At 34.7% G+C, this 12,152-nt stretch overlaps 1 protein-coding gene across 1 annotated transcript in view; it reads right to left on the bottom strand.

The window, feature by feature from the left end:
- Positions 1 to 12,152, bottom strand: part of LOC129709314 (mediator of RNA polymerase II transcription subunit 13-like) — a 215,513-nt gene that overhangs the window by 48,790 nt on the left and 154,571 nt on the right. Inside the window, 2 exon segments of the mRNA XM_055655599.1 lie at positions 531 to 632; positions 4,335 to 4,497. Coding sequence (XP_055511574.1) covers positions 531 to 632; positions 4,335 to 4,497 — 265 coding nt within the window.

Here is a 12,152-nt window from a genome sequence, read left to right as displayed (position 1 = left end):
TCCGCCTAAGCCTACCTGAATTCCAGGTTGTAAACACTAACTCCCCCACCCATTCCCAATCTGACCTTTCTGTCCTGGGCCTCCTCCATTATCAGAGTGAGGTCCAGCGCAAATTTGAGGAACAGCACCTCATAATTTTGCTTGGACAGCTTACACCCCAGCAGTATGAACATTGACTTCTCTAACTTCAAGTAACCCTTGTTTTTCCTCTATCTCCATCCCTCCCCCTTCCCAGTTCTCCAACCAGTCTGACCGTCCTGGTTACATTTTTACATTACATTAACATTGATTAAATTACAAGGCAGTTTGAACAGTCAAAAATATCAATTGGACAGGTCATCCTCAACTATCTAACGATGTTTTTATTAGAATTTCAGCAAGTGAGGGAGAAAGGATAGGAGGAGGCAGGAATAGACAGTCCTCAATGTCTTCTCATACGCCAAAACAGAAAACTATAGATGGAAAATGTTAGATCATTCAAAACCAGAGTGAAGTATGATCCGCGAGTTACACAAGTGGAAACAACCCACCTTGAGCACGAACAATTGACTCTTTGGCCAGGCTCTGTAAAATCCCAAGCAGCAGCATTGCTGGCCACCTCTTCCTCAGACTTTTCACCAGTTGAATGTCTTCTTTGAAACACCAGTTTAAAAAAAAACAAATCAGTCGTCTTATCAATATCTCTTCAAATGTTCAATTTTACAAATCAATGGCTTTGTTGAAGATGAACACGTTGCATAATTACAGGATGTAAACGATATTTAATTGCCAGTATAAGTCTTATATTTGTCATGAACTGGTCTTATTTCTCCATTGCTTTACTAACCAGAAAAATAAGACATTTTGTTATACAAAAACTAAAATTAGAGAGCATTTGCTCGAGTACCTGTTATTGAAAAATCAACTTTGCCAAAGTCATAATTGTATGGGAGAGTCTTTTGAATCATTTAAAATTAAATGACCCACATAAGATAGTGCATAAGAAGCATCAAGTACAGATTGGGTAGGTTAATGCCTTGAAAGTGGCAAGAGTTTCCAAGTCAAAAGTTTTCAAAGATGACAAATATTACCAAACATTTTCAAAATATTTCCGGCAGGTATTAAACTCCACATATCTGGCAGCACACCCCTCTGCAACTGGATCCTTAACTTTCACACCTATAGACCACACTGAGGTTAGATGACAAAAGATCCTCCTCGATAATTCTCATCACCTTACTATACTACTTTTCCCTCATGGCTGTTCTAACTCCATTTACAAGTTTGCAGATGTTGCCACTGTAGTGTATCAGATTTCTGTAGTAGAGTACGCTCCCCAATGACGTCAAAGTGGAGGTAGTCGAGAGCTTCAAGATCCGAGGCGTAAATATACCCAACAATGCGTCTTGGACCAGCTACCTTGAAGCCAGAACGAAGAAAGCACACCAATACCTCCACTTCCTCAGAAGCCCAAGAAATTTCAGCATGTCTCCAATGATACCAACTTCTATAGATGCACCATACAAAGCATCTTATCAGGACGCATTAGAGCCAAGTTTGGCAACAGCTTTGCCCACGACCACAAAAAATAACAGAGTTGTGGATGCAACCCAGTTCATTGCACAACATGCCACCTCACCATGGGCGCCATCTAAACTTCACATTGCCTCTGAAAACAGCCAACATAGTCATGGTTCTTTTACACCCTGGTCATTTCTTCTTCTTTCCTCTTCTGCTTGAGAGCATGCACCACCAAATTCAGGAACAGCTTCTTCCCTGCTGTCAGACTATTGAATGATCCCCACCTAAACTAAGGATGTAATCCAGACCATCAAAACCTAGCTCATCGTGGACCTTTATCTCTGTAACAGTTATGTTATAATGCTCTAACACTGTAATAAGCACTCTGGTACTTTCCTCTTTGCACACCCTATGTGGCTGTATATGACTTGATTATACTAGTGCATGGTATGATTTGACTGGACAGTACACAAAGATTTTTACTGCATCTCAGTATGTGACAAAAATAAATTATTTCTAAGTACTCAAGCATAATATAAAATACCATGTTTTTCATTTATTATAGCAGTTTAGGGAAGCACGGTGGCACAGCAGTAGAGTTGTTGCCTTAGTGTCAGAGACCCGAGTTCGATCCTGACTGAGTGCTTATCTGTATGGAGTTTGTATGTTCTCTCCATGACCTACATGGGTTTTCTCCGGGATCTCCATTTCCTCCCACACTCCTGACACATAGAGGTTTGTAGATTAATTGGTTTGGTATAATCGTAAATTGTTCCTAATGTGTGCAGGGTAGTGCTGATGTGCGGGGATCGCTGGTCGGCACCGATTAGGTGGGCCAGGGGTCCTGTTTCTGCACTGTATTACTAAACTAAACTTTGATTAACTAAAGTTGCAGCAACAAACAAATATTTACAACAAGCAGAAGCAAAAGTTAGCTCCTTCTTGCCCTGACCATTGTAGTTGGAAATGTTGATACACTTCCTGCCAACTAGCTCATTCATCTGCTGGCATGAAAAGAAATGCATGGAAACATGAATAATTTTAATTATGAACAAGAATCTAAGATTAACAAGTTCTAATGAAAGTTAGCTACATCTGCCTATCCTGCTGAACATTTTTTTTTTTTGGACTTTTATCATTTACTTAAAAAAAAACATGGATTTCAAAAAGGTTTATGTGAAGAAATAATAGAGGCAAATGCAGTCTTGGATGAACTGCAAGGAAATGGCTGTAAACTGGACAGACAAGGAAAAGAAACATATTGAATTTCACTATTTCAGAGAGGCAGAAAAGATGATTTGCAGCATAAGCAAGGAAGGGAATCCAATACAAACCTTAAAGTCAACTTTAATAAAAATATTGTATTAAAATTTAAAAAATCTATAGCCACGTGGGAGAAATAATAAAATCTGCAAATAGATTGTAGAGAAATAGATTATTCTATGAGATTTCAATTCTCCATTTATCGAGACAGGGTGACAGCAAAGAAAGTAAAGGACACATAATTATTAAAACATGCAGGGATTATGGATCAAGCATAATGCCGGCACACTAAGTCATCACTTGATCTAGTTATTAGTGGAAAAACAAATCTAATAGCTTAATTAAATAGTCGTCAATTCTTGATTAGTCAGCATATTTGGAGGAAAAGAAAATGTCGACATTAAAACAGAAGTTACCAGATTGGAGTATGTTAAATTTAAAAATGACCAACTGCAAGCAATTTGAGGTAAGTACGGGGAGAAACTGGCACACGGTGTTACTGATAAACTTTAGAATGTTGCTAAAGAAATATAATGGCGCAGATTAAAAAAAAGATACTTTAATTTTCTGAACGAGGCGGATAATGAGATAAAAATGCATAAAAGATAACTCTTGATACAACTGCACTTAAGAATTAACAACAAATTAAAGCAAGTCAGGGCAAAGCAGTATTGAGACTCAACTTGACAGTAGTAATTGAGACTTAAAATTAACAGCAGTACAGTGAAAGCATTTGTAAAATGCAACTGCTGAATGTAAGGTAGTGCTCGACAAAGCAGAAGAACACAAAGACAAATAGTTATTTATATGTTTACTGAATAAGTGCACCTTTTCAATGTACTTATTAGCAAATATAATGGAATGTGGTTGGTAGAAGAGTTCTTGAAAATTTAATCTTTAAAAACAATGATTCATTAGTAATTAAAACTTCAATGAAAAGCAATGAAATGCAATACATGTGATGCACCTGACTCATTTGCACCCATTACGTGACTCAAGTAATTTACTTTTCAATCAGCAAATGCATTTGCAAAAAGTTTCAATACTTAGATCTAGAGGTAGAGACATTTATGCACTAGAGAAATTTCAAGTGCAAAACTCTCTGCATGGCAATTCTACAATCATAAATTTAACATATTAGAATAAGATAGGCAGGATCAACACGGGGAAAAAAAAACACACAAACATGTGTATTTGCACTGGTGTGAAAGTGTACCAAATACCAGTGCAGAGTAACAGTAAATTTTCCACTGTGCCCAGCCAGGGCCACCTTGTTTTTGCAATGACACGGGCATATGGTACCAGTTATCTGCTTCTTGATGCATCTGAAAATGTGGTCATTTGAAGAGAAGCTCTGAACAAGAGCAATTACCGAGAGCCTGTTGAGTAATTCAGGAGGGGAATATGACTATCAAAGTTTGAAAAGATCATGTGCATTGCATTTGCTCGCATTCCACTTTTTATTCAGACTTTGATTTTGCACATATTAAAGGAAACTTCAAGGCCACTAATGGAATTGCGAGCACAAACATTTGATAATTCATTATCAAATTATAGTAATTTAAACTTACTTTAGTTGTGTCTTGTTCAAATTGCATTCTTTCCAGACTTTCTGGATCATCTGGTTAGTTATTTTTGGAGGAATTTTACCGCAATGTTTTGGGCTTGTTGAGTTTACTGATCCTTCTTGTCCGCTCACGTGACTGACCACAGACTGCACAACTGCATCACCTGCTTTACAAAACAGAATGAAAATGCATCAACAATCAACCAACAATCATTGCAATAGGCAACAAGAAGTATTGGCCTATTCTTGCTCTAGCATAAAACATATGACAACCGTCCATTTGTTCTTTAAGTAAAAACTAACATGTACATATAGAAGATGATGACGAGCAGAGCCTAACCTTGCTGATAATTACATTTTAACTGCTAGTAAGCAGGTTTCTTTAAATCAGCTGGAAGTTTACTATATTTGGTAAACTGAACCAGTAAGATTTGGGTATTCAGAATTCTAAACAACCTTACATAATTTCATTCAGGCAAGTATCATCTGCAAAACATTTTTTATGTTCAGTAATTGCATTTCCCCTCAGAAGCATAAAAGACACAATGAACAAAACAAAAATGTGATCATTAACAAAGTTAAGATATTTCAGTGTTGTGAATGTTAGCGACTGCAAAGGGAATGTTCCTGGTCACCAAATGCTATGTTATCAGGTCAGTATGCTCCTGAATTTTCTAAATATTATGCCTTATGATTAAGTTAGTTGGGCATTTTGAAAGAAGGGCTCCCACATTTCCTACTACCTTCATTTATATATCATTCAATATCTTACAGGATTTATTTAAAAACCCTTTGCCCTGGCACATTTGAGCATTTATTGACAAATTGGCATAATTATATGAACTAGATTTTACTTTCATAATACACTCTAATTATTTATGTTTGTATTAAACCTTACAAACAAGAACACCTGGAGAAAAGTCCACTGCTCACATGATTACCACTGTGGAACATACTGAGAAAACGTGTCACGAAGTATCTGATTTCTGCCACTAGAGGTCACACAAACATCTTTTATAAGATTGTATTTAAAACAAGATTCTAGTTTGGTCTAGGTGCTGAATGAAGAACCTAGAAATTCTGCTCAAAAACATTCTGTTCTTTTAAAAAATATATATTTTATTTATTAGAAATGAGTACAATGCATTGGTACAAAAACGATGTTAACATATTACATTCTCTGTACAACTTCTTTTTTTTTAAAGAGAGAAGTGAGAAAGGAGAGAAGAAAAAGAGGTTGTGAAAAGTGAAGAATAGACTAGTGAACGTGGGTGAAAAACCAATAAAGAAAAAGTGAAAGAGAAGGAATAAGTGAAGAAGGAAAGCAGGAGGGAGATTATTCCATTGCCACAGTGAGATGTTTTTTTTTTTAATATTCTAAATCATTTTTCACCGATACCTGAAACTGTTGGGTTTTCATGATACTATGTCACCACATGAATCCAAGAAATCAATAAATGGGGACCAACTCCTTAAGAATAGGTCTTGTTTGTCTATTAGGACAAATGAGTCTCATTTCTTCCAAATGTGCTGTGTCCAGCATATTACTGATCCACATTTTAAATGTTGGTATATTAGCATTTTTCCAAAATTTAAGTAGAAATGTTTTTGCTGTTATTAACCCATAATTGAAAAATGAGTTTTGGTGTGTATTTAATTTGTTCCCATTTCCACTTACTCCAAATATAATCATTTCAGTGTTAGGTTCCATTTTTGTCTTAAATAGCTTTGAGAATATATCAAATATATCACACCAAAATTTATAAAGTTTTGAACAAGAGACAAATGAGTGCGTAATGTTGGCATTTTGAGAAAGACATTTATCACAGATGGGAGAAATATTTGGATAAAATTTATTCAATAGTAGTTTTGGTACAATATAATCTATGTAATATTTTAAATTTAATTAAGTTATGTCTAGCATTGATCGAACATTTATGTATATGTATCAAATATTTTTCCCATGTTTCTTTTGAGATTTTTATCATTAATTATTTTTCCCCAGTCTTCTCTAATTGCATCTGTTGATGGTAATTCTATATTTAAAATACTGTTATACAAGTATGATATTAATTTTGTTGACTCCGCATTGATATTCGTTACTTCTTCCAGTGGGTCTAAAATTATACTTTGGAATCTTGGTATATATTTCTTCATAAAGTCACATACCTGTAGGTATTTAAAATATTGATTGTTATTCAATTTAAATTTTGATTTTAGTTGTTGAAATGATAATAAATTTCCCAATTCATACAAATCACCTACCTTTTTAATTCCCACTTTTTCCCATTGTTTATATGTTTTATCCATACCAGATGGTTTAAATACTGGGTTATTCACTATTGGTGATAAATTTCTTAATTTTAAAGTTAATTTTATTTGTTTCCAGATTCGTATTGTATTTTGTATAATTGGATTTTTCTTATATAACATATTATTCAGCTTTATTGGGGAAAAAATGATCGCTCCTAGAACGTAGGGGGCGCAATCCTCTTTCTCCATTCTTATCCATTCCAACTGTTGAGTAGAACTGTCCAACCAATAAATTATATTTTTAATATATACTGCCCAATAATAGTATAGAAAATTAGGTAATGCAAACCCCCCCACCTCTTTGGGTTCGCACAAGTGATTTATTTTAATTCTATGTGCTTTATAATCCCAAATAAAATTAAAAATATTCAAGTCTAATTTAAAAAAAAAGTGTTTTGGTATATATATCGGTATAGATTGGAATAAATATATTATTTGTGGTAGCGCTATCATTTTTATAGCATTTATTCTGCCGATAAGTGGCAGTGGGAGCATTCTCCAAAATTTAATCAGTGAATCAAATGTGTTTAATAATGGTATAAAATTAGCATTAAATAATGATTTCTAGTAACTTGAATACCCAAATACTTCAATTTTTCCGTTGCGATTTTAAATGGAAATTTTAATAGGCGATTCACTTTCTGGGGTTTTAATGACATAATTTCACTTTTATTCCAATTTATTCTATAACCGGAGAAAGAGCCAAATTCCTCTATTAGATTTAATAGATTTGGGATGCTCGTTTGGGAGTTTGTAACATATAAAAGTATATCATCTGCATATAGTGATATTTTATTAATAGTATCCTTAGTATATCCCTGAATATCCGGATGCCTTCTTATCCTTTCAGCAAGCGGCTCTATCATAAGTGCAAATAGCAGGGGTGATAAAACACAGCCCTGCCTATTGCCCCTCGATAATTGACATTTTGAAGATAATATATTATTAGTTAGTATTCTTGCCATTGGTTTATCATATAGTAATTTAACCCATCTAATAAAATTCTCTCCCATATTAAATTTTTGGATTATTTTGTATAAATACTGCCATTCTACCTGATCAAATGCTTTCTCTGCATCCAGAGATATAACTGACAAGTCTTCCTTTTCCGTTTTGTATGAATACATTATATTAAAAAGGCGTCTCTTTAGATTGTCTTTTAGGTATAAACCCCGTTTGGTCCAGATTTATCAATTTATTAATATATTTACTCAATCTTCTTGCTAAAGTTCTTGCTAAAATTTTCTGATCTGTATTTAGGAGTGATATGGATCTATATGAGCCCGGTTCTTCTAAGTCCTTATCTTTTTTAGGTATTAACATAATTGTGGATTTGGCTAATGTTTCTGGTAATTTATTTTCGATAAAGGCATGTTTATATAACTTAAATAACCGTGGTACCATTAACTCCTGGAAACCTTTATAGAATTCAATATTAAAACCATCTGGTCCTGGCGTTTTCCCATTTTTCAGCTCTTTTATTGTTTCACTGATTTCTTCCCTTGTGATCTGTGCTCCTAATTCCTCTTGTTCCAAAATATCCAATTTTGGCAGATTACAATTATCTAAAAAATCTACAATTATATTGTCTTATATTTTAGTTTCAGACGTATAAAAGTTTTGATAAAATTGGGCAAACCTTTTATTAATATCCTGGGGTAACGTTAATAGTTCCCCATTCTCTGATTAGCCAGAAGTTTATGTGGTTTATCACCAAATTCAAACTGTGCCTGTTTTGTGATCTGAAATAATCTTATTACTCTTGCCGATAATATTCGATTAAGTTTAAATTTCAATAATGTGATCTTATTATGTTTATCTATAGTTGGGTCTTTTGCGTTATCTAATTCTAATATTTTAATTTCCTTTTCTAAAGTCTCTTGTTCTATGGAGTTCTTTTTATTTTGGTAACTTTGATATGAGATTATAACTCCACGTATAAATGCATTAAAAGTTTCCCATAATAAAGATGGTGAAATGCCTGGTGTCTCATTTGTATCAAAAAATAATTTAATTTGTTGAAAAACATTCCGTTCTTGAATTAATAAATCAGCGTTGAAAAATGAGCAGCAACATTGGTTGATTATGTACTGTTTTAAACACAGATCAGTGCAGAGTATTTTTTTTTAATCATAATTTTTAAAAATCTTTGAAGAACAATACACTGTCAATTACAACGTGCAGTCACTTTGAAATAGAGAATGGAAAAGATTGTTTAAAATAGCAAGCTGCGGAAACTCAGATAACTGGTCCATGCAACCGCTCACTGTTATATCTGGAGATTACAATAAGAAATATTTGAAACTTGCACCAAGCTATCAGTAAATCAAACTAGTAACATTCATCGTTGTGTGTAAATAGTCTTCTGGCATGAAATAACAGCAAGTATTAGAGTTCTTGGACAAAACATTTATTTTGACTACTAACAATCCATTACGACTAAAGTGCCGACAATTTCCTTTGCAAAACAATTTTTTCTTCCCCATTAACAAGCTCTGCAAAGTAACCCAAGTGTTCCATCAGGTCACTCACACTTGATACAAGGAAGAGCTTTGGTCATAAGATCATAAGTAATAGGAGCAGAATTAGGCCATTCAACCCATCAAGTCTACTACGTCATTCAATCATGACTGGTCATTGCCACTTTCATTTCACTGCACATCTCGTATGTGTATGTGACAAATAAACTTGACTTGACTTGACTTGACTTGGTCTATATCTCCCTTCTAACCCAATTCTTTTGCCTGCACCACATAATCCCTGACACTTTGATTTTATTGACAAAGTGTATTAGGGATTATTTAGGATTTATAAATTTATGAATGAGCATAAATTCAAGAACCAGTCTTCTAAAAACATTTTCTAATGCACACAAGATGCAGTAATCAGTTTGATATTAAAAAAAGACAGGTTTGTGAACAACAGTACAGTTACCAACATGAATTTTCTCTTACGTATCAGTCAAATCCAAGACAATGGGGTATATTAATGGGCCTACATCAAATCAGGCACCTTCAGTGTAAATTACTTTGGATTATTGTGTTGGAGAAGGAAGCTTCAGACCAGCATTACTTGGCACATCAAGCACGATTATAGGTATATTTGTCTGTCTATCAATAACTGGGGTATTTGTGTACTCGAAGAGTCAGCCCTTACAGACATTGGGTGCCTGGGGCCTCTTCTCAGAAGCTGTTAGACCATCCGTGTGAATTTACTTCACACCAGCAAAGGATTTCGAACACGGTGGTGTTTTGTCAACCACAGTGCCTCACATTGTAAATGTGCAATTCAATGGGAACGTTTTGTCAAAGACTCAAAATATTGAAGCGAACAATTATCATTGAAGCAGATTCTATTGAGAGTGTCTCCCAGAGAATGTCTACTTCTCCTAAAGACATTATATCTCCAACTTTAGTGCCTCCGAGTGACTCATTTCACGAGTCATAACAAAGCGAAGGCACTTTCTCTTCCACGTCAACATTTATCAAACTTGATCATTTATCTTGAACTAAATTTTATCTACTTGGAACTTAAAGCAGTTAGCAGACAAATAATAATAATAATATATTTTATTGTCATTGCACGTCAGTGCAAAGAGATTTAGTCTGCAGCTCCAAACGATGGAAAAGAAAAGTAAAATAAATAAATAAGCTGTGTGTCGAGACCATCCGAGGGAGACAGTCCATGGGGGGTGTTGGGCACTCAGCAGGGCCGGTTCAGAGCCGCTATAGCTCTTGGAATAAAGCGGTTTCTGAGTCTGGAGGTACGGGCGTAGAAGGCCTTGTAACGTCTTCCGGAGGGAAGTAGTTCAAACAGTCCGCTACAGGGGTGTGATGAGTCTTTACGGAAACAAACCATGAAAATGAAACAAACCATGAAAATCTGATAGAACCATTGCTATTTCTGACTGGGTTATTTCTAAAAAGTAACTTTAAGACTGGGCATCTGCTCAATTAAGGTAACCTTTAGCACTAGGTTTACATCCAACATCGGAATAATTTGGCTTGCCCGATGCAGGGAATGAAGGGAAATTGATTATGTGCAGGCAGATAAGAATTGGTCTTGGCTGATAAATCAGATTGCTAAAGCAGTGCAAAGGTAGCTTCAGTCTACATTGAACAAATAATATCTAATTCCAGTGAGCATGATAGAAGGATAAACAATTCCACAGCATTCATGCTCCAACATTGAAGTGAACGATCCTTTTCCTAAAGAAAAAGCAGAAACCAACTAAAAAACCCTTTGATAATTGAGGTGCATAAACATCAATCAATTGGTGCATTATGAACAAAAATAATTTTAAATTTCTAATTTGGAAGAGGGAATGTACAATTCAACCTTCTCTTTGGTATAATCATTACAGAAACTGCTAGATTAAGTTGATTAACTGGATGATCACAGCCAGGATTCATTTACCTTGAAATAAATCCTACATTTTTAAAATCAAGCAGTGTAACCAATTGCTATTCTGCAATTCAATCAAACCATTTAAAAATAAACAAAAATAAGCCATGGAAAAAAAATGACATTGCTAAACTGCATCATTAGGGGGAGCTAAAAGTTCATAAGTGATCTCAATAAACACCATTAACAGAAGAACCCAGTAAAGATTTAGGCAGTTTAGTGGAATTTGCGGTATTTCATTTACCACTATAAATATTTAGTCACATGTTAAAAGACAAATTGTTTATTCTTAACACATTCCTTTTAAAAAATAATTAAAGTTGCATGCCACTAGCGTATGATTTTCTAAAACTTGGGAAAAAGAAATGTAACTTACTTTATACGACATTATTACAGAGCAAAAAAAATAGGCAGGTGTAAATTAAGATAAATTAAAACATTACTTTTTGCTCTAACTAAGCTATATCAAACAACTAAACAGCCAAATGTTATCATATTAGTCAATAAAAGCTGTCCCATCTCAATTAGATCAAGTCCCATCTCAATTAGATAGTTAAATCTCATTAAAATCTGAATAATCCATCCCCAAACTACAAGCTAATTCCATGAAGGATTTGGAACCAAAGATACTGCCTTTTTATTTACATTTTTCTAAAGTTTACAACACTGTGAAGATTGCAGATAACTTCAAAACTAAACCTGAACATAGGGATGAGGCTGGAAGTATGTCTGCATTGAATTCTAATTATTCACCCATAGAAAAGGGTTGAAGCCCTTTCTATGCTCAGAATGTCTCGTGATAAACACCAATTCCTCCTCGAAAATCATAGATAAATTAGATGAACTGTGTTCAATTTTGGTCACCGTTATAGAAAAATATGCTATTAAGCTGGAAAGGGTGCAAGATAGGTTTTCCGAACATGTTGCCAGGACCCGAGGGCCTGACCTATAGGGAGAGGTTGGGCAGGTCAGAACTTGATCTTTGGAATACAGGAAGCTGTGGTCATCATATAGAAAATCATGTACAAAATCATAAGGGGAATAGATAAGGTGAATGCAGTCTTTACCCCAGGGTAGGGAATCAATAACAAGAGGGCTTGGCCAG

The sequence above is a fragment of the Leucoraja erinacea genome, chromosome 25, assembly GCF_028641065.1.
Source record: "Leucoraja erinacea ecotype New England chromosome 25, Leri_hhj_1, whole genome shotgun sequence".
NCBI classification, from domain to species: Eukaryota; Metazoa; Chordata; class Chondrichthyes; order Rajiformes; family Rajidae; genus Leucoraja; species Leucoraja erinaceus.
The sequence above is the reverse complement of the archived record's forward strand: the minus strand, read 5'-3'. Positions and strand labels throughout refer to the sequence as shown.